Source organism: Bombus pyrosoma, linkage group LG15, assembly GCF_014825855.1.
Source record: "Bombus pyrosoma isolate SC7728 linkage group LG15, ASM1482585v1, whole genome shotgun sequence".
In the NCBI taxonomy this organism is placed as follows: domain Eukaryota; kingdom Metazoa; phylum Arthropoda; class Insecta; order Hymenoptera; family Apidae; genus Bombus; species Bombus pyrosoma.
This window is the reverse complement of record NC_057784.1, coordinates 10,602,759-10,629,280: the sequence shown is the minus strand read 5'-3', so window position 1 is coordinate 10,629,280 and position 26,522 is coordinate 10,602,759. Positions and strand designations below refer to the sequence as shown.

The following is a 26,522-nucleotide window of genomic DNA, read 5'->3' as shown; positions in this document are numbered from 1 at the left end:
AGCAGTATTCTATATCTTTCGATCTGCTTACTTTTTGAAGAGAGAGAGAGAAAAAAAAAAGAAAGAGGAAAATGTATGAATTTCAAAGAAAACTATTTAACTATTTAATTTAAGAATGTTCGAGGACAATATGGGAAGATTAAAACGACTTTTACATTAACCATGTGTTGTATATCGAATGTCAGGCGAGCGTCGGCGAACATGGATGAAATCATTCTTTGAAAAGTTCAATGTACATGTAGTACATACCTGTCCAAGGAAACCGCAACAAGGCTGTAGACAGAGGCCGCCACGGAAACGCCTTGTATATAAGCGACGGCTTTACACATGAACCATCCCAGGAACCATGCTGAAACACAAGTTCATCGTTTATCGTTTGAAGTCAGACAATCGAGTAAAACTGCACTTTTCGTCGAAAATGACTTCCGTTCTTTTTGGAGAGAAAAGGAAAGAAAGCAAAGATAAACGTATGTCGCAAAGTTGTTCTCTCTGATAAAAGTGTGAATGGACATTGTGAAACTTTAAAATAATCAAATTTGTCGTTTGAAAGTTTTCAGATACAGGAAAAAATTCCATGATTTTCAGTAACAATTTCCCTGTATAGTAGCTCTAGTTGAAATTATTCCAACTTTTCGAAAACGAATGATATATTTCGCTTTCAAAAGCATAGGATTCCTTCCTAATAGTCTTACTCCTGAAACAAAGAGCTGTTTAGCAGTAACGAGAATAATTTTAAGTGTAAATAGACCTCGTCTTATTCTTTCGTCTTCTTCTTCTTTTGCATCTTCGCGTGGTTTTGCTAAATATCGTTCTCAAAGTGGAAACACGTTTCAAAGTCTGCAGTGATTTATATGGATGTGCTGTTTAATGTTAATTGTCCGGGAAAACTGGTTTCAAAAACGTAAATGCAGAGCGGTTAAAACACTTGCATAATAACGAATAGTAGATATGCAATTGCGTATGTATCCGCGTGTTGGATACAGCGCAATGTCGTATAGTAATTGCATGTCGTTTTAAAGCTTCTCGCAATTCCTTCTTATTTCTTTATCATGGCGGTAAAAACAGATTACTTTCGTTCCTGTAACTTTCTTATGAAATTTTCTTTTTTCGTCACGCGAACTCTGTTCGCTCGCAAAGGAATCTAATTAAGAATTCTACTATCGGACGCCGCGTCATTTTGATGAGCTTTAATTAACAGTTGTTTCCATAATTTCATCCTTTACAGTAATTATCGCAATAAATCGTATAAAAGGTTTTCTTCTGGAAGTTGTGTTCTTTATGCGTGTTCTGTGTAATTAACTAATTGATAGAAAATTCATATTAAAATTAAAAGATGGTGAGTGTAGCGGGTTCATTAAAAAGTTTATGCGTATATTATACAGAGTGTTTAACGCGGATCGAGCCAAAGCTTCAAAAGGATAGAAGATAGAACAATTTCGTTAAACAAAATGAAATGGTTTCTTGGAAAGTGGAGATATTTTTAAGATTTAAAAATGATCTTTTACGATATTAGGAAAAGGAAGATTGCAAGAGAAATTGCGCGTCTTTGACCACGACGAAGAATACGGACGTCTGCGACTAATCGTAAGAGTTACATACGTGATATATTAAAAAGCTACGTATATTCAGAATTCTATCTAAACGGACAACGCATCCATACCAACCTGGTACATCCGTGCAACTATGTCTCGTATCGAATAACATTTACCCTGTAACACCCAGTGTACCATATCGCAAATTCCACTCGGAGCCATTGCATCGAGATGAATTCGGGCCACGTCGTATCGAACGCGTGCCCCTTTGATTGGATATTAATTGCAGGGTGCGACAGCGTCTCTCGTACGCCTTCGGGTTCGATGTCTGGATGCCTGATGGGTGATATTCGTACGACGTCCCATCTTTTTCCCAGCGGATGCCTAGTCGAGGAGCGTGAAATAAGCGAAAGATATGCAAGTAACGTTCGAATGGGAGGACGTGAAACGTAGGAATAGGTGTCGTTATTCCGCAGACCTGGATTTTTGACGCAGGCGGTGTGCACGATTATCAGCTGGTTACGTGTTCGATGGAATAAATAATTATCTCGCGCAACGGTTGATCTACGGCCTACGGGAAGTTCCTTTCTCATGTATAAGGCCTCGCGCTTACCCTTCACTTCGCAACACAATACTTTCGGTGCTGGACTGCCGCTAAAAGGCCACACAATCGGCATCAACGTAGCTTGAAAGGACTTGCTATTCGAACCGTTTCGACGGGAAAAAGGAACTAGCTCTTTGCACGCCGATTTCCTCGCCGTGTGAATGACGTGCTGCTTCTCAGGGGAATTTCGTGCTGGCTGTCCGATGGAAGCTACGTTGATGCGTGAAAATATACGGGGAACACGAGAAAAATATGGGACTAAGAAGACGGAGAAGAAGAATAAGGAGTTGGCATCGTAGCGACGGTTCTCTGGAAATTGATTAAGGTGAAGATGGGGAGCTTTAAGTGACGTATAATAAATGTACGATAATGATTATACGTATGTGTACAAGAAATATTTGTAGGTTTAGATACACCTGCACGTTGATTAAATGCATAAATTGGAAAATTCTTTATGTCACTTTCTTGCGATAAACGAACTCATAGAAGCGAGTCGTTCGTTTGTTGAGAATCGAAGATTGGTCGTGTACTTACGTAGGTAATGAAATTGACAAAAGCGAAGTTGATCAGCGTGTCTTCTGAAGTCCCAAATATTGGAAAGTATACAAATTACGTTCCTCGTTTTTCATTTTTCCGGGAGCCGCGGGTGGATTCGTATGGAAGAAAGAAAACGCGGAAGTATACTTCGAAGAAAGAAAAAGAAGAAAGGAAAATGCAGAAGTATCAGAAAAGACGCCATGTTTTACCTTTGTATGGAAGCCCATTATCGACACAGGTTTGCGTACATATCGAAGATGTGGCAGTTCCGTGGAACGAATCTGCAATGTCACGTGCATCCGTCGCGGAATCGAGAACGAATCTAGCCTGAAAGTTTCGCGAAATCCATCGAAATTTGGGGCTTACTCGCAATCAATCGCATCCTGACAATCTGACGTGTTCCAACTTTTACATTGAATAAATTTGCCTCTTGTATGCAAGCACACGAAACCTAGGGCCGAATCGTATCAAACTCGAAGAACTTCGACGTATTGTTTTCGTCTCATTCGTGAATTTCAAACGGATGTTGTCTGTTTCGCGGAAATAGAAATCGACGGGACGCAACCACCGCTTTATCGTAATTAGACAGCGGATATTTGTGCAAATATCTCATATTTTTATAGGTACAAAATATTGAGAAACAGCAATAAAGTAATATGATATCGAAGAGCATATGTAGTAAATAAATAAAGTTGGATCAATTTATTCAAGCAGATACATATTTATAAATTTTACCAATTATTGGTTTAATTATCTGCTAAATGATTGGAATGATATATTAATCGCTTCGACGTAACTCTATGACACTAAAAAAAAAATTTAAGGCTCACATAAATAGAAACGTGAGAACAAAGTGGAGGATAAGAGGAAAGAAATACCTAAATTATAAGATCGATTCAGAAGCAAGCATAATTTGCAACATGAATAATTTTGTGAACATGTTCATGCGCGACGAAAAACGGGACAACTTTTTACGCATTCTTCGTGCGATTAACGCGAGATATTATCGGCTATTAACGATAAATGCTGGCTGAAGTAACGGGGCTAACTCCACAGCCACGGTCAGTTTACGAGATACAATCGGAGAGAAGGTTATTACAACACGCTTCTTAATTGCCACGCTGTTCGTTTCATATTATTATATAATAGTATCTTTTCGTTTCTACATACACACATATGCGCATATACACCGTGATTTGGCGAATTAAAGCGACCAAATGTGATATTTGAACAAGACACTGTAAGTAAAAATCGAGAGAAAACAGGTTTCAAGGAATCGATTGGTCTGAAAAAAGATTATAATTATGTATACGTGTAATTATACGACACGTACCTACTTATATGTAAATTATATGTAAATGTTTCGTTGGACGTTTTGTTAGACGTGTATCTAGGTAAGATAATTGAAGTGGGAGGACAAACTTCTAATTCTTGTTTTAAGAATAAATTAGCTACTATTTAGGATACGATAATTAAAATATCCTCGAGTAATGTTTTATGTAAAAAATTCTTTAGACCAGTCGCGGTCTCTTTCACCCCACGATTCGATAGTTTCTATAAAGACTCTATATAAAAATTTCGACATGCAACAAACGGGGTAAGAAGTAGAAAGAAAGCGATTATGAAAGAATTATGAAAGAATCGATAAATAGAGAAATCATGCATGATACGCGAAACGAATATCTAAGAATCTCTTGTATTTGAAACTGGAATTTTTGAAATCATAATAAGCAATTGCAACTTTGAAAACAGGGTCAAATCGGACAAATGTTTACTGGAATTTGTTTCGTTATTTCTCTGCATCGTATTCATCCCCGAGTTACGTGTTCGTATTTTATAAAGCACTTTGCTCGTATGTTAAAATACACAATGCGTATCGTAGCTTATACCATAGCTCGTTTCCATTGCGACTAATTTACGATTGTAAGATTCTGTTTCCGTTTCACTTGTGTTTGCTCTATTAATTGGTATTACCATCGTTGTTTAATAGAAACGTGTTGTCATAATGATATTTCGTAAAGTATCGCTTTACCGAGTGATTTATGAAACGTTTTGCGTGGTATTAACGATTCTCTGATTCGTTCTGATAGTTTCAAATAATAAGATAATTACTGTGGAATATTTCACTTTGTTTCACGCGATATTTATCACGCTCTGAGGTATCAAAGCGTTTAATTAACTCGCTATACGGGATACTACGTTAGAATATTGAAATAACCACTACATACTTTGGAATATCAAAATCAAACAATATAAAACATTTGCTGCGTTTTTGAATATTCAAATATTAGTTATGACTTAATTAGTATGTAAAATTCTGTAGTATAACGTGTAACGCGTTCAGCTTTATGCTAACGTTTTATGAAACTGTCGATAGACTTAACGATACTATTTTATTTTAGCTATTAAAACATTTTTAAATCGTCAAATTCTTCGCTTTTGTGCGAATTAATATTCCCTTACATATTTTCGCTATGGTTATTCGAATAGTTTCCATTCTACGCATTCGTAAGAATCACGCAAGATCGACACGACGATCTATCGCGAGAAAGATTGCCAATTGCAAGAAATTAAATTATTGGTCATGAATTATTGGCCAATGAAAGTACTCGTTCGAGCATTCAATTTCACTTGTTTAAGCAGCCATCTGACTGATCAATTTTGCTGCCATGTTACCTGCTCCAAGGATGGATAGATAAACGAATTAGCATTCGAACGAGCGTGCCAATGGCAGCTTGTTTCGCACGTTAAAAATCGATAGAACAAAAAAGGGAAAGGAAAGGGAAAGAAATTTTGGAAGCTACTATTTTTCCAACGAGCATTTTCATCGGCTAAATAAGAAACTGGTCGACGCTCGAAGTATAATCTCTCTTTATATCGTTGTTTTGCTCCATTTAATTTGCAATTTTATATGATACTACGTAATCGATGACCGGTCTATTCGAATCAATCAGCTATTAACCGTTGTTATCGTAAAATGTTTAAAGGGCAATAAGTTTGATCGCATTCGATATCCGTTTTCAATTTGTAACAGTAATTAAGACCAAACGAATGCGTGAATATAAATGATAACAATCTATTAGTGTCTATACTTTGATAAATATTCAAACATATGGCATCGCGTGATCAATGGACAACACGATATTAAATATTTGATTTCTCTCTGAAAGTGAATCGATGTTTTAAATTGCGTCTCAACTAAAATAATACTTGGTTGAATCTCGATTAAAATTAAATATCACGAAAGAGAAACCGAACGATTCCCGAAGCTCGATATATTTTACTTTAATTCAAAATTAAAGTGCTGAACGGATGATGCTGCTGTCTGTACATTATCGTGCTCCATCCATACTTTGTTTGCAGTTCTTCACACCGTCCAAAATCTCCCCACCCAATTACGCGAGCTACCGATCAAACGGAAAATTAAAACGATTAGAGCGTTAACCTCCGTCGGAAACAACGGAACGGGCGACAGCGAGCGATTTGTAATTTGGCGAACGATCTCCGGCCTAGAAAAATGATTAACGCGAGACCGTGTACTTTCATTAATTGGCGATTTTAACGACTAATTACCATGCCCCGTTTCGTAGAATCGAGAAATAAACTGCCAAGAATATAAAAGATAATTTCATGTGGAATACGGCGAAAAAGGACATAGAATGACAGTCTGGAAAATTAATTGAAGCCGAATGACTCGATTAGTATACCGAACGGGCGTAGGAATTGCAGGGATATTTCGAGTCGAGTAAATGACGGATTCACTCTGGCAAAGGTTTCCAGTTACCTACTCGAATTCCAGTGGCTTGGATTAGCTTGTCATTCTACTTACGTGTAGCATTTCATTCTACCTACCTTAGCCTTAGCCTGGTTATTTCTTGCCGCTATCTTTTTATTACTTCCTCGCTTCTTACCTCGTTAGCAAAGCTTGTTCTTTTCATAAATTTTGGCAAGTCGATGGAAGATTGAAAAATGCGCGTTTAACATTATCCGCCCCGTTTCGTGTGACTTTAGCGTTAGTACATTATGGTAGACGGGAGACGAAAGAAGAAGGCTACGAAACAAGGCAAGAGGTGGAACAGACTCGATCGAAAGGGCAAAATCATGTACGCCTGTAAATTATATAGGTAAATGTGAAAATTTCCCGATCGCCTGGGACCTTAGTTTCCTATGCGCGTGCGTTTCCACGTTTCGCGTATTTTACTTTCACCGTCTACGCTCTGGTGGACACCTCCACCGAACCTGAGTATGCACCGTTCCGCGGAGATAAAAGGAACCAGCTCGGTCGAATAAACGGGCAAACGCCGGAGAACGAACGCATAGGCAAAATGGACTTTTCCCCTCGTAACTTTAATTACGAGCCTGTTGCCTGGTAATTCGGACAAATGTTCTATCGGTACTTTATATTGAAATTATTGTTGTATCGTTGTTGTATCGTTGTATAAATTCGATACTTGCATATTTTTACTTTAAGAAATCTGGTTACATCGCCCCCTTTCTGCTAATTTTTCTTTCTTATAAACTCGCAGAGACTAGCTCGAAAATGAACATTTTCTCGAAGCATTCGTGACTTTCTTCCATCTCAGTCTTTAAACGTTTGTTTAAAACAACTTTTACTCTTCTTATCGATTTGTCAATTGACTATCTTTTGTAAGGTAGTAGAAACTGTGCATACGTATGCTCGTAATCTATTCACACTGATCTGATCTAATGCTTATTATTATTGCAAAATTTTCAGATACATTTAGATCGTACATAAACGCCCGCCTAAAATTTATTTATAGCGGATCTAATGCATTTCTTAGATCGACTAGTTTTACTTTTTCTTTTGTTACGGGGTAGCAAGGAACGGATAAATTATTCTCTATTGTTCTTGCGCGTAATTTCTTCGGGGCAAAAGATTTGACTGAAAAAACTATTTATCACGTGTTACATGTATGTATATGATCGACGGAGAAAAGATTGGAAGAATCCAGCTCGCTTAAAATACAAATACGGTATTAAGTTCAAGGAAACACTTACGAAAAACTCAGTCGTTCGTATTTATATTCACTTCGTTCGCACGTATATCTGTTCTGACAAACGAAATGTGTTTTCGAAACAATGCAATGTAATTTATGTTCTGAAACAGTTGTAATAAACGTACTTCCATTGCGCAAATGTTCCTGTTTAATATTCCATTGGATCGGAAAGACAAATACAGCTGTTGAATATGTGCAAACATTTATATCCTGCGACAGTGATCTTCTAATCTAAAATACGCTTGTATAGTTTCAGATACGTAAATTTATATAATCGTAAAAAATGAAATTTCTTGAGAATATGGAAAAGAAAAAGAAAGATATATTAGAACATTAAAAAAAATTCCAAAGAGCTCGATTAAATTTACCGAATCGATTTGAATGTATAGAATGCCAATTTTTACAACTTTTGTCTTCCACTCCCACTGATCGATCAATTATCGAATCTGATAAAAGTGTATCATCAAGCACTTGCGATCGATCAATGTCTCAATATTTTCCTTATTTATTTTGCGTTATGCCAGCGATGTTATATTCTTTCCATCGATCTTCTTTTCTTCGTTTCAGATCTGTTTCCATTTTCAATCATCGTCGGTTATCACATCGAACTTTTTTACATGTAATTCAACGTTGCACGGTACTTTGTTTTTAATTCCACCATACGTTTATTTAATTCCAGCGACAGGTGTTATTATTACGCGGTTAGCTACTGCAAAGGAGGAAGTTGAGAAGGAAGAGAGCAACTTGATAAAGGAACGAACGTAACGAGAGGAAAAAGCGAAACGTGTAGAAAGTGATCGTTCGACCGGTATGTCAGTTTAAAGATCTGAAACAGACACGCTACATCCTACGCAAAAATGGGAGAACGAGACAGGAACAATTGCTCGTACAAACTCTTGTACGCAATTACGGTAAGGAAAATGTGCGGTACAGTTAAAAACACGCCTAACGTAATTACGAGAACACTTTCGAAAAGATCTTCTGTTAAATGACCAGTCCTTTGAACAGCACGTAGAGTCCGCAAGATAACGTTCTGTCGTTATTTTGTAATCACTCGTTCTATTTTCGCACGTGAACGTTACATTTTCCCATTAACTTATATCGACTCTCTTCTATTTAGAATATTTTTATCGAATACATAATAATCGTTCAACATTCACGGTCTTATCATTTTGCACTTTGAATTTTGCCCCAGACTATTTTAACAATTCTTCGCACATTCATTGTTCGAGTACATCGCGGAACCATTATGAAAACTCGGAGTTGTTCTACCGCTAAAACACAATCGGTATTCAAGTTTCTTGGCCAAACTCCACAGTTTCCGCACAGCCGTTTTCCTATCCACCGGAAAGTTTGCCGAAAACGACGATCATGGGGATCAAGAAAGTTGGGAAGGAGATTGTATCTACGTACCGTTTATGCTCCAGTACGCAGCTTCGATTCAGTTATCCCGGCGATATAATCTTAACAAAAGCGTTCGAAAACGCGCGTTATGTGTCGCTGGTTGTTCGATTTCACCTCAGTCCATTTCTATCGATCGTGACACTCACGCCTCGCGACTTTTTCTTACACGCATCGACGTGTACGCGAGTTGTATTTTACGGATAAGCATTCTGTGGAGATAAGCGAGATTCGCCTCGTAAACAGAGATATTGCCGAAAATATAAAACGAACGAGTGTCCGTCCAGTTTGCCTACGTAGAGCGGCTTTTGTCCTGGGATCTTGATTAAAATCGGTGCCTTCTCGAGGAAATTATTTTAACGAAATAGAAGAAATATCGGATAGGGAATGGAATATCACGCGAGGCTGTGAATGAGGATCGTTGGTTCATTTTTGTGTAGTTTCTTCTTTACTACAAACGTTCAACCTTTCACTCGTTCGTTGTTAAATAATTATAACAATGTCCTATATTTGATGCGCATGGAACAAAGTTGATTAAAAAACTACGGATATATCGAATTACATGTCGTATGTCGTAATTTGTTCTAAACTCTAAGATTCATTAACGGATTCAATCCTCTCCATTGATTCCTGAACTTTAGACCCAAGTTCCATTTACGTCTCATACAATAGAATAATCATTACTGGCGGAAATAATACCCTTTCTCGAAGAAACGTGACAAATTTCGAAACTGGGCCGAATACAAGCAAAAGGAAGAACGAGATTCTTCGGTACGAGCGGGTGGCGAAACGGGATGAAAACGTGGAAACGGACGGAAAAGCTTCGACGAAGTCGTTTTTCCTCCCTTGGCGAGAGAGATCGAAGACCACTCAACCGGGCCTCCTTAAGGGTTCAAGCTGGCGACTAGTTTGAATTTCAATTTAACAACGAGGGAACGACGACAGTGCGCGTTCCTTTTTCTGTCCTCTCGAGGGACATTTCAATCGCCAGAGAGATCCGAGTTAATTCGACTCGTCCAATCGAATGACTTCAGTATTCGATAAATATTTCATTTCAGTAAAATACATGTTTGGAATATGATTATTTAAACGATGCTTGGCTAGATGTTATTTTAGAAGAATTATACGTTACTTCATTTTGATAAGCCATTGATTTCTCTTTGAATCATTATTCATATAGTTATCAAGGGAATTATTTGCTTATTTTATTTGGTATTTTATATTTGGATGAATGAAATAGGTCAAATCGACCATTACACAGATATATGTATATATATATTAATCATGATTCATTCAACCCATTCACCTAACCCTTCTTTCCCTTCGTCTATTAGGTTTTGCAACCTGTCCAATCTAAAAAGCAGCGTTTTCTTTCATTTGAGCTAGAGATTTAACTCGGAACGGAACAAGACTCTGAGCGGTAACGTGACTCAATTAACTGGAGTCAGTCGGTACACGTGGTCTAATTCTATTCGGAGCGAGCCGACTTATCAATTCGTGAGCGTTTCTGCGCGGCTGAACACTGAACACGCGGCCTCGATCTATCGAGCAACGGTTGAAACGAAATCTCCGCGAACCGTGGGGCAACCGTGAAAGGCAGCCGAAAAAATCTACAAAATGAGACAGGATTTACCTGCTCGCGAGTCTATTCTCTCGTTAAGGCGCGAGGGTGCTTGCACGATTTCATTCAGACACTAGCAATCTTTATTGCCATTTCATTTTAGAAAGTAACGTGTTTTAATTTTAGGTATAGGAAAAAACGAATAATCCTAATAACCGTAACTCATTTCAAGACACTTCCGAGTAGTTTTATAAACCTAAGTAAATTTCCGATATAAAGTGTTTTAAAGTGAAACTCATAGAATAAGATATATTTTATAGCTAAACCGCGAGCTACGATGAAGAATCTGAGAGTCTGAGGTACCTGTCCTATAATTCTCTGAGAAATCTGTGCTCCATAATCGAACTGTGTTCGATAGACGACGCGAACGTTGGTGCCACACGAAAGTCGTAAATTCGGTCCTCCCAAATCCTATAACCGGTTTCGTTTCATTGGTCGGGGGGTTGAGAAAGGAACGGGGAAGAGAAGGAAAAATAGAGTGAAATCGGTGTGCAACATCGCGTGACACCAAAGAGTTTTCGCGTCGACTGTGGAACACTGGAACCTGTATGCAACGCTGTTTTCATCCACGTACGATATTATCGGTCTGGTCGAAAGTGCCGCTTATTCGAACCATTCGTTTCGTGCGAAGCTCGCTCGCGTGGCCATTTCAGATCTCGCCTATTGTGCGACAGACTTACGAGATAATCGACGAACTCCTGTTTTGTCCCTTCGTGAAAATGGGCAATATGTCGGACCGCAATTTACTGTCGGGGCGAGAATGCAATTTGCAGCCGCGCCTGAATTAATATCGGCGATAAACCTAAGCTCGGTAAGCTTTCGTGTTTGTTTTGAGTGTACACCGTCAGCCAAAAGTTACGAATTTTCTATTTTAGTCCTGCGGATCTCATAGTTCGGATGATGTGTATTTTCATTACAATGTATGTCTATATTTGTACCGATATAAAACGATAGGTTTAAATTTGTTCTTTGATATTCCTACTAGAAATTAGACATTTTTTGGAAAGTTTGACTGGACGATAAAATGAACGAGCGATAGAAGTAGCAAAATACCGTTACAGCAAAAGCTCGATATCGGTATGAAACGTGTTCGCGTAATATCCATAGATACCTATCGGTACCAATAAATTTTAAACGCCTATAGAAACTTAAATATCGTAATTTCTATCCACAAAATCAACGTTACTTCATCATACTTTACCATCGACCTAATGCGAACGACCAGCAATACCAGCACACTGTTAAACTCCTTATGTCTGGAAACGAAGAGTTTGCGCAACACTCTGCTCGTACATATATTATCGCGATCTTTCTACTAAATAGCGCGCTAATAGATCGATATTTTTCCCCAAAATCAATGTGCCACGAATGAGGATTCTATCGACATATTCTACTTGCATCACGCACGGGAATTATTTACGTACTTCTTTGGCTCGATCTTCTGCGCGGAACATTCGCGATACTGGAAGGAATAAGCCTCTCGACATTGAAAATCTCAGTTGAGAGCAGTGTAAATAACGGTCCATGTAATCAGGAGAGTGGCTGCAAATAGAGACACATCGCAGACCAGTTTCAATGTATCTGCGTACCACTAATCTGTAGTCTAGACGAAAATTCTACGAAGCATCGTGATCTGAGAAATTTACAGTTTTGTATATTCGGTAGTAATAAATTAATAGGACGTTCGGATGTTTGATAAATGTAAATTAAGATTTTTTCGGAACTATCTAAGAAAGTGGAATTATTGTAAAGATATCCTTGCTCTTTGATTTATTTTTATTTCATTCGGTTTAAATCGTAGATGTATGCGTCCGTCAAATAACCGTTGATTTTAATTGCAATGTTTTACGTTCCTCTGCTTGGATCTCACACCTGAAAGAATGATTTCGCTCTGTAAATTATAAAATATTCCATGCGATTTCTCGAACGTACTAAGAAGAGGTCGTAGGGACGAAGACAAGAGTATTAAATATTTCATCGATAAAATATCCGTTTGCACGTTTCAATTTCGCGAGAACGCAAAAACTTATTAATCCAGTTTGAAACTCGTTATCTGAAAATCTTCGAACATTTCGCCAATTCATCGTATCCAAAGCAAAAGACGAATCTGGTACGATTCTAAACGTATCATCGTAATTAATCCGTAATTGAGATCGATTTCTTGGTACACGCTTCTTCTTTGGAACAAAAGTCGTAGCCGGAGATAAGTGCATAGATACATATATTCTTTGCATTACATGCAGAGGTTTCGGATAAAAACGATTCCGTCACAGTGTTCTACTTTTGACTCGTTACCGCTCGAATGAAAGCGACGAACGAGGAGGCAAATGGAAGAAAGGAGAAGACAAGTGGAGGAAACAGGCTTCAGAATCGTCCGATCCAGACACTATCACCATTATATGCACCCGGTGAATTCCATTATGACGGTCTGGATGAATCTTTGTCAACGCTTTCGACACTCCGAACTCAAATGACATTTATATCTCGCTACCAGAATGCCACCCTGTCCGACACATGTGCATCTAACGTGTTGACAGGATTGATTTGTTAACCTTTTCGGTGATCAGATAGCGTTCACCACGTTACGGGCATGACATGTCGCAGAAATAAGTTTTCTGCAAAGCGAGCGAATGGATGTCTCTGATTGGCCAATTTGATCAGTGCGAATTGTACGTAGATATTCGTAAGGACGATTTATCGTACGTTGATACAAAATCTTGTTACGCTGTTAGTTTATAAACATTTTTGAAGATTGAATAAAGTATCTTAACTCGTTAAAGAACGTGGAAATCGTCAAAGATGAGTTTCTTTTTAGCCAGTAGCAATTATATTTTACATTTATCAGTTATCGATTATCGATTATTATATCGTATCGAGATCCAAATAGGCATACAGAATTTTGATCGGAATATCGTTCCAGCAAAGTCGAGGGCCCATTAAAACTCCTACACAGAATGTCTCTGTTTAAACGACTAAGTTAATTCGTCCACGATGGGTACTAGATTCGAGTAGAAGCTGGAAATGTACAGGGCACAGCCGTTGGCTATATGAGTCGGTCTCAGCGAGAAAAGAGAAAGTCGTGTCATAAAAAAAGAGCAGGATATTCTCTGCAAGTCCGACGAGCATCTCCCTCGAGTATTTAGCTTAACCGGAATATCTAGTATGCCTCGTACAAGAACTATACAGCCATTTTCCTCAAGCTGAGGAGAACGTGCTGTGGTTGAAATCGCGACCGCTTCATTAAGCCACGGTTCACGGAAGATTGCGATCCTTCCCCGCCGCCAGGTAAATTTATTGCCATCTCCCGCACTCTATAGAGGCTCGTTTCGATGAATTACGACCCGCTGAATCTGTTCTCCGGTTACGGTTGCCTCCTTCACCTTGGTCCAAGCTTTTACTACTCGTAAAATCCTAACATGAGCCTCGCGTGTATCGACGATCTACAGCTTAATTTCGTAGGCCATGTACGAAACCTCAATCCCTTCGCTTCTCAGGGAAATTGGGGTTAGGATATATTTGTATACAGCGGGCTTCGAGTCACATAATTCGCACGATAATCGCACTCTCGTTTCTCAGTGGTATTTTATTTATTTAGTTAATGGTATCGAGCGTATATCGTCGTTTTGTTACAAAATTTCCTAATTTTCAGAAACGAACACCTTTAATATGAGATTTTCGTGAATATCGATAAATTCCTTCCATTTCCTTTGAGATTAAGAAAATTGTCTAGCGAAGGAACACGATCGACTTGAAAACGATTCCAATTAAAAGTTTTACGTTCGTAACAAAAATTACAATTGCTAGTAAAATCGAATTTTTACCATGAATTCTACTAAAACATCCTACATAGTTCACTACGATGTCATTGAAAAATTCGAAAGTAAGATATTCCTTCGGGTATCGGAAACTTCTACGCTTGTTTTATTCCCCCGTGATAGAACTGAAAGTTTCAAAGACAAAATACTTTCTTATACGGTTGAGAAGCCTTCGTGTTAAAACGTCAAGAATATTTCAATGGCTTAAAACAGTCTGCATACACAACGTATACTACTTAAATTTGAACGTCCTTCGCCACTTTCTTATAAGATTTCTATGAAATCATTAATCAGTCGAAGGAAGGGAGGAAATATTACCGAAGTACGTTCCACTTAAAAGTCCTGGCTTTCCTCGAAAGCGGATTATTACCTTGAAAATTTCTTTCGCAGCTCGGCCAACGTTATTAGACTCTACGAGTCTCATTTAGCCCGTGTTCCTTACCCTTGATGAGCGTCCGTCCCTTTAACGAACCAAGAATTACCATTACTCACCCTGGTTCTCGATTCTCTTTCCCACCGTCTAAATTTTAGTCTAAAACATTATTCTAAGAATCTATATTTTATCGTGAAGGATACTTCTCTCGTACCTCTTTTAATTAAAGTTTCAATTTATAGTAATTTTCCTTAACATCAATTCCTCGTTCATTATCATTTGATATTTGTGGCTTCTTAATCCATGAAAAGTTTATCATTATATTTCCATTTCGTTTAATACGCCGTATATACCGCGTTCTTCGAGATTTTCAAATCAGGAAAAATTAAGACTCTTTCTTGCCCGATATGCCGTAGGCGGGTTATATCTGTACAGCAAATGCACAAAAGGTATTGTTCTTCCCAACTAATCCATCAAGTGCTGTCAAAGATGCATTCTATTACAAATGTTCATGCACATATACGTATCAAGTATATCAAGCGTAAGAGACGTAGCGAAGTAAAATCTCGCTACGAGACTGGAATCTACGATGTTTATAAATATCAATGATCTATAGTTATGATCGTTTTAAGGAGAAAATAATGCTTTTGCGGGACAAACATAATTTCATATAAGGCAACTATTATACTCCGAAAAATATTTTGAAACCAGAAAACCACAATTTTTCAACTACTCGCACATCCTAATAAAAAACGATAAGCTAATCTGCCAAAAAATATACGGTGTATTTTTCCTCGATAAGAACACGTGTCCTTTTCACCGTTCGTATATTATACGAAGCGTTCCTTCGAGTATTGCTAGCCTGGTTTACTGCCTTCCGTTTCAGTTCAATGAAAGACCCGTTCGAAAGAGGAAGGAAAGGTAGAAAATATTAAAGCTCGAGGACGAAAAGGAAGTGTAGCGTTATCGAAATTCCAAAGCTCGTAAAAATCGTGCAGACGGCGCGCGTTCGATGAAAACCCGGTGATAATATTTATCGACCTGACACAGACAATTCCCTGGCAATACCGGAAGAAGACGTGTCAACCAGCTACGCGCGCAAACTCACATAGAAGCTCCTTACGCTCGTTTATCGTTACGCGATCGTTTACTCTCCGCAGCTGTAGATTTACCACGGTGTGCTTTAAGGTCGGTGCATCGATATAAACAGCTCAGACTTTCGATTGCCATCTTGCGGTGAACGATCATCGGATCTTCGAATAGGTGGCAGAGATAATATTTTTATCTTTTAGTTCCAAGTAAATGATCGATCACGGTCAACCCTAGCGTGTGAAACTTTCCACTCTTCAGAAACTGATAGAGACGCATCTTTCGAACCATTCTGTGAAATTGGATCACGCATCATCGTCCGAAGGACGGTTGAAATCAAATCTTAATCAAGCATCGCGTCCTTTCTCCGATTCTTTAAAGTCAATTTCCCCTATTCTCTTTGAAAGAGAACTTTTTTCTATATTTCACATTAAAACTCTTTCAATGAAAATCACCGCTATTCAAGTATGATTCCATATTCTCCGAACATGGACTCCGAATATGGAATACTCTCCGTAAACACGTCCTTGGTTTCTTCCATAGAAACCTTCGGTTCGTTCCGATAAAAATCGCCCAATGCGCGAAACCTTGCAAATAAAACATCGATCTCCAACGTTCTCCACATTGAACCTGATCGTCCGGCTAAAATTCTCGTGGTATGAGATTCGAAACGTTAATGACAAAAGGTGAGAAATACCTCCTAGGTGAATACTTGCTTCCTAGCGTTGATAGAGATTCGTAGAAAATGTGGCGGGCGTAACGAACAAACTTACTCGAGGGAATCGAGGCAGTCGGCCTCTGTTCTAGATTCGCCCGATGTGAACGCTGAGTTTAAAGGCGTACCAGCCCCGATCTAGGGCAACCTGGCTTCGCCTCTCGGTATACACGGTCGACGGTCCGCGACAGGGACACTGCCCCGGTTTCGAGTACCTTCAAGGTCTCGCGCCGTCACCGTGCACCCTTTTCCAGGTACGTTGTTGCACCGGAAGCGGCATCGCTCCTGCCAGACTTCCTTCTCCGCCTTCTTCCTTGTATCGCTTTGCATACCTCGCATCATTTCGGGTTTACGTTATATATTAGAGAACGTTTCCATCGTTTTATCTTTGTCACTAGAGTTTTAGAAATATCACTTAGTGACGCGTCGTCATATTAATTTTATAAAGAAAAGAAGACAAGATATTCGAATTAGAAAATGTATCGGATATGTTGAATTTTACGTTCCAGATGGTGGATTTTGGAAAGATTCTTTCTGATAATCGATAAGTCTGCTAGAAGTCGTCGCTTTCTTATTCTATATTTCAGTCATCTATCTTGCTTCTTTTTTTAAACATACTTCTGTATCATCTAGGATAATATTTTACAAACACAACAAAATCGTTATAAAGAAAATCGATACATTTACTAGGTTATTAAAGTTGTACTTAAGATCTGGTCACTTTATGAAAAATTCTAATCCTCAATTATATTACTCAATATTATTTTAAGATATGAGCCCTATTTATTTTATTATTTTTATTCATCATATTTAAATAGTTACTTGATGTATCATAGCGTCATCCTTTTTAAATTCGAATCTCATATATCTAACCAAATTAATGTGCACGCTATCACCCGACTGATTTCTGCCACTAATTACAGTCCGCTTATCCTATATTATACGTTTTAATCGATGCATCAAACATCTTACGCAACTGATCGCAGCGTACCGCCGCAAATTGACGGGAAATTTATTAATTAGGTCATACTATCTTGAAAATTCTAATTTACGCGATGTCCAGCTATCGCTTCTCGCAATTGTAAGCCGATTACCACGGATAAAGCTCGTTTCGCCCGGTTAAAAATAATACCGCGACATTTACTCGTGCAGATCGCGATAACAGGCTCCATGACATCGGAGACGTCTTCCCTTTGTTTCGACACACCAAAATAGCATAAAGAATTCTTCCAAGAAATTTTATTCAACGTTTATCGTCGGTTTGAAAGTCTGGATGTTCTTTTCGCTGGTGCTAGTCGACACGTTCGAAAGAACGCGCACACACGCATCGTTCATCGTTAGAGAGTTTAACCGCGACCCAGAATCGATGGCAATCGTTGCTCTTGACGAGCAAGCCTCCCTTTGTTCGCCGGTTATCGAATAAGGAGGAAGACGAAGAAACGAAGTAAAAAACGACGATATTTTCAAGGGAAAAAGAGAAAAAGTAGAGGAGAATAACAGAGAGGTTGAGGGCGTAGAGAGGGGTAGAGGGAGAAGTGTAGGGGGATGAGTCGGGACGAACGAGGGAGGTAGTGACCTAGTCTAAGTGGCCGAGATGCATGACCTGAATACCGGTGCTGTACAGGTGTGGTGTGTGTCCCACTGGCCTCTACCCTCTTCGAAGCACGAACTGCCTTCACAGATACGATGGTAACCGTCGATGGAGGTGGTGGTGGTGGTGGTGGTGGTGGTGGTGATAGCGGTAGAGAAAGAGCTATATAGTCTCGAGGGATGCACAAAACGGAAATGCCATCGATCTTTCGATATCGGTGTGTATCGAGGTCTCTCTCTCTCTCTTTCTCTCTCTCGTAGGCCGTTCGATACACGAAGCACAAACACCAGCGTTAATAACAGGGCTATGTTTCAAAGGGGATTCAACGAAAGGGGTAGTTCGGTTCGTTGTCCGGCTATAAGCTAATCGGTCTGTTACGTAACCACGGCTTCACGTAACAGCCAACTAGCTGGAAGTAGACCGATCGAAGGTGTGCTCTTTGCCTTTAGCAAATTACTTGGTAGCGACAGTAGGACGGACCACTCTGTTTGAATCGGGGTAAATGTCCCGGGCCGGGTTCTTTTAATAACGCTCCCATCCATCGTCTTTCTGAGCTCGTGGCTGCCGGTTTCTAAACTGCGACGTTGTTAATGTTGCAACGAGGACCATCGACTTTTCCTGGTCGCTCCGTCGTACACCGTTGCCTGATAATAGCTCATCCGCTCACATTCTTAATAGACGGAACGAAACTTGGTCACGACTCGTCCCGTTGATGGATAAGCGGATCAAGTGGCCCGGTCGAGAGCAATCGTCGACGCGTTACGTAACGTTTCCCAGCTAAACGAAGAGAGATTGAAGTGGAACGTTCAGGGGATCGATTATCGGCCGTGTTGTGCTTCACTGTTCGTGTAAAAGGGTAAAGACCTAGCTACAGCTCGAGACCAAGTTTACTTTGGACGATAACGTATGGATTTCTTTCTCTGTATATCGTAAACACGTTCACTGTCCTCTGAAACTGTGGCATTACGGGTTTGCGTACAGTCTGATAGAAGAAATAATATTGTTAGGGATTTTCACATTGCAAATTTTCAGTCATCCCTCTCGAAAACACGGATCCATTTACAAAAATTGTATATCAAGGTTCCAACATATTTTCTTATAAATTGTATTCACGTACTTGAAATAATTTCAAGCGATACGATCGCAACTACCTGTTACCTACGCAAAGCGCTGGAAGAGAACCAAAGAACTTGTCGTAACGTTCAAATAGCCTGAGAGAAGCACGCGATATAGATAGACCTGTTGTCAGCGAATCTGAAAATTTAGTTTATTAGCGGCGTTCTCTGTGGAGATTCGTTCGGATTTATACGCGTCCTTGACCAAATGCTCCGCGCTTCCCGCTCTTTCCGAACAATGGCGGTTGGAACGGTGCAACCGAGACACGAGCTCAGGGTAACTGCTCGCGTTTCTGTGAAAGCTTTCAAATTGTCCAACCGAACGTTGGAACATCGAAAATTCGTTTCCGAGTTTCCTAGATTTCCTTTGCCATCTTCAAAGGAACGACCTTGAACGCCAGCGCGACGAACGACAGGGGCAGGTTTGACGGGAGGAAATTACATTGTGATTCGAAATAAGAGTCGAATCTGCTAAACGGCTGCAATTACCGCCTCTATAACGCGTTTTCGTCTGGCGGAAATGAAGATTCTTGTTACGACTTAATTCGTAAAAATTTCGATGGAATTGTTCTTTTACCAGCGAGCGAGACGACGTTTAAACTTTAATAGAGGAGCTGTTAAAACGAAGGAAAAGGAGGAACGAATGCCTTGGGAAAAAGATCGAGTAGCATCTTAGACGGTGTTCTAGAATATCATAAGAATTACTTAATAATATATATTTGTAATAATATTGCAATATGAGTTTGCATTCTCTTATTTTAAGGAAGAATCCGTTGCCAACTATAATTTTTCTACCTTTGTTAACGTAACTACTTGGCAAGCTTGCGTGTAGCAAGGGACGCGTCGAACAGTTCTAACATCACTACTGTTGCCACCTTATTTATTATTTTCTCATACGACTCATTCGTGCAATCCTTCAACGACGCTTTTGCGATTTTCCATTGCGTTTCGGTTCTGGAATAAGCGACATACGTACGCACGGACACTCGACTAAGGGTAGAATGATTCCGCGTGTAAAAATGATTCGAAAGCGTTGAATAAAATTTTTTAATACGCGCCTTTGTTTTCGACAAAAATTGAACTTGAAAATACCGTGGATACGCACAAAGTTACGTAGCTGGTCGTTACCTATTTTGAATTTTGCAATATTAAAATTTTTGATTCGTCATCTCTTTGATTTCATTTTTTACCGATTTATTATCATTTTCATTTCCTTCAGTACTAATCCGTTGTAGAAAATTGTCCCGAGGCGCGTATGAAGTTAATTTTCAAGTTCAATTTGCACAGAAAGGGAGATTCGTATCAAAGAAATCTTGTTCCGTATCTTCGATTCACTTTTTTTCGTACTTGGAATCGCTCCATTCCGATTTGCATCTCTGATTCCAGCACGTTCCGTATAAATCTCAATTTTAATTACGAATCTAGGCTTGTGCAGACGGCGCGCGCTCCAAGATCATGGCAAAATATTCACGGTATCAGGATTAATAGGTGAATGATACATGCGGAGTGTATATGCCGGCTTCTGCCTACTATCTGTATCACGGCCAAACCGTGCAGATATCCGCCTGTCTGACCCAAATACGTAATTATCTTTTCGCGAGGCACAACCTTGAACGGGCCAAGTCCGAACTGGGCCATGTCTCTGTCTACCAGTTTTACTTGGTTCGTCGCAGGTTACCTGCCAGGATTCAAGAACCTCTCCTTCCCTCTTTCTCTCTATTCCTCTGCTCCGCTTGAAAGGATCTCTTAAGACAGCTGTGCAACCAATCGGCTACACTGGCAAAGCGTCATCTGGATAGAGAATAATACGTCGTAATTTCACCGTCGTGTTCTTGTTCACGGATAATTCTATTAATCCGCTTTAACGGAGATTCGAGATACCTGCCGGCTAGTCGTTTTCTTTAATTACACGCGAACACTGACGAGAGTCCGCTTCACCGGGATTCGATGCTGCAGCCTCGCAAAACACCGTTTCCCGGCGATGTAACGTCGCTAAAGAGCGGCTGTCTGTTTCAAGATATTTGCATCGTGCACAGTATGGCTGAGTTTCCTGACGGCTGAAGAATTTTTACCATACTATGACGATATATTCCGTTATTTAACGCTAAGATTACTAAATTCGTGAAAACGAACTTTGGCGTCTTCTTCGCTTCGCAATTACTAAAAGTGTTCGAGAAAATTGTTCATTATCGAAAGTATCGTAAAATTTTCTAAGAAATGCGTTTCACGTTTCGATTTAACGTTGCAAAAAAACTCAAAATCAAACAAAAACGCTTCCCATAATTCGCGAGTTACAAACGCCACAGAGAGGGAAGAAGCGATGTTTCTAATCGAACGAATTTGGTTGAATCAAGAACAAAAGTTATCTTGAGAATTTCAATGTTTACGGAGGGCCTTTATGTAGGTCCGTTGGAAATCGGTGGCTGATATAACGGCGGATGCCTTTCAAGATGATCGTTCGATCGAAAAGCGTTATATACGTCGGCCATCGGAACGACACAGCCCTTAGGTGAACTCGTCCCGGTGACCACTCCACCTCCGCCACGATCCACGACCACCCCCAACAACTGGAACGCTGACCCAGTTAATACACCTGTAGAAACGGTGCCAACACTCCCGTGTTCACGAATGTCGGTCTGTCGAACGCACGACCCTGTACATATTGTACATTGTGCATATCCCACGGAACGGCTACAATTTCGTTTTGCACGCAACACGCGAATCCCTTTTGTTAAACGACCATTTTCCAATCGTTTCTTATTGTTCTCTCTTCGAGCAAGGGGAAAGCTCGATTGCTCCTCGGAGAATTTCAATCGGTTAATTATTTCAAAGCTTTCGTTCCCTTATGTGTCTCTTTACGAATTTATATATTTCGTTGTAATTTATTCAGTCATCTTATCGATAATACGATTCTTTCTCAATATATTGCGTTAAAACAGAACTCTTACTTCCCTTGTATCAGACCCCCTACCACGTTAACTTCCATTCTTGTAACCTGAGCATTCTCAGAAAAATCGTGATATCTGTGAAATTCTTAGAATCAATCGTACTTTCTCTTAAGTTTTGAATTCTAATTATTCTTTCAATATCCGTTGCATGTTTGTTGATAGATAGGAACGAAGATAACGTAGCTTCCGTAGCTTGGAACGAAGGTAATGTTTGCAGAACGTGATGATTGAGAGGATTACCGTGTGTCTATATACTGCTCTGTCTAACAAATTAACGTCCAGGTAGATTATTTGCACGGTGGCATATGTATTTTAGTTCCTCCTACGAATCTTTTATAGAGAGTCAACGGTACCGTATTAACTTAATCGTGTTCCGATAAAAATGTGTTCTACACCGTTGATGGAGGTATTTTGAAGGAAAATTATAATTCTTTACGAATAGATATCACTGCAATGTACAACCGTTCTACTTTGTTACCAGTTTACCACGAAATATTGATCTTGACCGATGATTCTTGTAATAAATTAAATTTATACTTTAATATTACCATTTATCCGATAAACTGCGCATCACCAACAAAACAAAGTTTATTGCAAGCAACCAAAAATCTGTCAAATTTACCCTAGATACGAAAACCCCAGAAATGGTAAGACAGGTGTATCAAGCGAACGTTAATCGTCCTTGACTTGTCGCTGCCACCTCAGGATGTCGAGCGACCCCAAAGAACTTTGTATTCTCCTCACTCCACGTTTCCAAGAACATCCACCACTTCTCTGATCCTAACACCCTCTGCAAATTACACTTCGGTCAGAATCATCCCTTTTTCGTCTTATACGTCCCTTTGTTCTTCTCGATTATCTGTTCCGACCCGACCATCTCGATCTTTTCAAAGAAGTTGCCCGCCTTACCAATTAATCGAACCTGTCATCCTAATGATATCCAGAAAGATACAGCCAGACAGCAAAGGGAGCGTTTCGAAGCTAATATCAGACAACGAAGGGGAAAAACTAGAATCTAGGGGTGATCGTTGAAGGGTGCAGGTGGATAGCAGCCGACGGAGTGGAAGCCGTGGAGTAGGAGTGTGATCGGCCGATGTAGGTCAGCCGAGAGTGTTGGCCCCTTTCGCCTTGACACAAACACAGGTTATATGGATCTCGGTACGGGTCAGGTTACCGATGCGCGGAACTCTTGAAATTCTACGAGGCGAGGGCGCACGCACGCACCCAACGCTCACTCGCCTGTTCTTTCTCTATTTCCACCGATGTACGTATAACGCCGCGTATTATCCCGCTCGAATTATTAATCCCATCGTTCACCGTGAAACGAGCACAAAGAACGCTGCTACGGGACGAAGCATCATCGAGAGCCGGCCGACCTTCCTGGCTGTTCCAGACGACACGGCCACCACCACTACGCTCCAAACAAACGGGGACAATTAATTTAATCGATCGATCCGTTGCGCAGCGCGGCGCGCACCTGCCGCGAACAAATTTTTGTTCCACCGCTGAATTTCATTTCGAATCCCTCTTCCCCATCGGCTACCACATCTACCGCCTGTCTTTTAACGATCCACTCGGCGCGCTTGATTTTTGCCGCGACTCGTGTCAAGGTTAAATCAACACGAGCTCACCCCGCTTCGGCCGTCCGGGTTTTTGCGGCCGGCAACCGGCCAAGATATTATACCGCGCCTCACCGGTGCGTCGAATAATGTATGGATAATCGAGCGCCTCGGCTTTTCATTTCGAAGCCGGATAAATCTGTTTCGAATGAAACGGAGCGAAGGCAGGGCGAAGGATGCCGATTAATTAATTCATTCGCAGAGGCAGCCATCGTGCATACCTATAATTTAAGTTTGACTTTCCAATTCTTGTAGCCATCTACAGGCATGTCACATTGGCGAATTAGCGATTTAGACGAACGAATCAACGATACGTTGATTTAATTGTTCCAATAAATTTTGTCAAACCAGTCGAGCCCTCGTCGTGCGAATTCTTTATTATCTAGATGTTTCGTTATTTCAGTGCGTTTTGCATATAAATAGTACAATTATCTACAACAAATTTTTTTGCGATAAAGGATACTACTGGTGAAAAGCTAAAAGCTAAAGCATCTTCGTGAGCTGTTACATGGTGACACATGCTTGGATGGACGTTGAGCAAAGATACTATACAGGAAGAAGTCGAAGGTAATATTGGGACAGATATAAGATAAATATACCAGGATGCGGTAATTGCGAGTACGTAACAGGATGCGATGATTATGCTAACGCCGATATGATGGGACGGTTTCAATGTGACTTCTTTGATTGATTATAATATTGGTGTTATCTGTGTTTTCAATAACGAGTTAGAACATGAATATAACGATGAGATTGTTCATATTTTGAAGCATTGGAGGCTTCAAAAATAAGGCTGTGATGGTACAAGGCACGAAACTTCAGCTGCTAAAAAGATTTGGAACACATAAATCCTTAATTGAATCATATCGAATTTCATTATTCGTGGCTGCTACTATTAATATTTATGTTCTTGTATAGATATACGAAGACGAACACGAAGTTCTATAATTCGAGAATTCCTTTATTCGAATCCCAATTTCGCCCGCTTAGCTGAGATAACCCAAGTTTTATCGTACTTTGTAACTTTTTTCGTTAAATAAACGTTCTTTGATTCTAAAAAATTTCAGATTATTAAATATATGGATATACCGTTATAGAGCTCTTGAAAGTGCAATTGAATTATTCCGTGTAGAAAGAATTTTAAAATCTGCGGAAAAAATCATGTATACACAAGTGTGTAGTCAGATAAGATGCGTACACGTAATAGTAAATCTTCGTAAAAGTAATCAGTATGCGACGAGGAAAACTTTGGAGCCACATTATAAATTTCGATCTCTAGAGACAGAGCCGAGTGAAAAGAGTTTAAAAACTTGCAGCGCGTCCAAGAACACGCGCTGTGTCAAGTTCGAAGAAAATTACTCGATTTATTAGTAATAGATACAATTTCTCAAATAGGCTTTTCAAATTTTTCAGTGGTAAAATTTTGTCACAAATTATTGCAGTCCATATATATAATAATTTCCTATAGAATTTACCTTCCGCTATAAAGAAGAATAATTCTGTCTAAGACAAGAGCCAGCGTCGATGGGTCTACCTTTCTTGGGTAGCAAGGCCTATTGTGGCCGTAACGATATTTCAATTATTCGGCCGTGTACTCGAGAGCACACGCGCGTTCATTGACGCAATACGATGCCAATTGTGTATACGATTCTGGCGTTTCAGCTGAAGAAACATTTCAGCGCCATTTCGTCGTCTCGAGACCCTCGTGCGTCGATTCCTCTTTAGTCGACGATCGAATCGAACGTTAGAATTACGGATGGCCGAATTTTACACTACAACTATCGACGAATAACGTTTTTACCAAAGCATTCACAATGGACGGAATGCGAAAAGTTATATAATTCAAGGAGAAGAGTAAGCTTTTGTTCGTATATTTCGTGAAAAGTTATCCCCAAAATTGGATCTTACAAAATTTCTACGAAGATTTACAAATTGATGATTTTGACCATTCTGGTAGTTCTACCGTTAAAGCAACTATTCGAGACAACGAAAGGAAGGAATGCTCGTTTTTATATTTTTCTAGTAGAAATATAAATAAAGAAACTCGTGGTTTGATTAATCCGCCATCGATCAAATTTTACAATATTTTACTTCGTTTTATTTCAAAATAGTTGAAATATTCGCAAAGTTAAAACACGGATCTCTTTTCACGTAGCAATGGAGAGATAATTTTATTTGATTACTTTAAAGTTGTAATCCCTGAGCTTCCAAGGTCTTGAGCTCCTTTTTAACGAAGTTACTGGTTTCCTAAAAATTCAGGTTAAAAGGATGTAGAGACAAATTCAACGATGTTACGTATAACGAGTTGTTCATTGTGAAATATGTATTCAGAAGTAGCTATGTTGGACCCTATATAGAGAGAAATATATGCATATTCGTTTTTATTTAATTTTTCCAACGTATGTTGGTAATATGTATATGCAAAGAATAAGTATATGAAGAGAAATGATCTTTATTTTATCGCACTGTTTATTCTTTTGTTTATTTTATTTTCGATTCTGCATATTTACAGATTAATTTTACCTAATACACAATCGATACGTC

At 39.5% G+C, this 26,522-nt stretch overlaps 1 protein-coding gene across 1 annotated transcript in view; it reads right to left on the bottom strand.

The window, feature by feature from the left end:
* Positions 1 to 26,522, bottom strand: part of LOC122575667 (neuropeptide SIFamide receptor-like) — a 58,218-nt gene that overhangs the window by 18,427 nt on the left and 13,269 nt on the right. Inside the window, exon 2 of the mRNA XM_043744968.1 lies at positions 250 to 349. Within this exon, the coding sequence (XP_043600903.1) occupies positions 250 to 349 (100 nt within the window). The remainder of the gene's footprint in view (positions 1 to 249; positions 350 to 26,522) is intronic.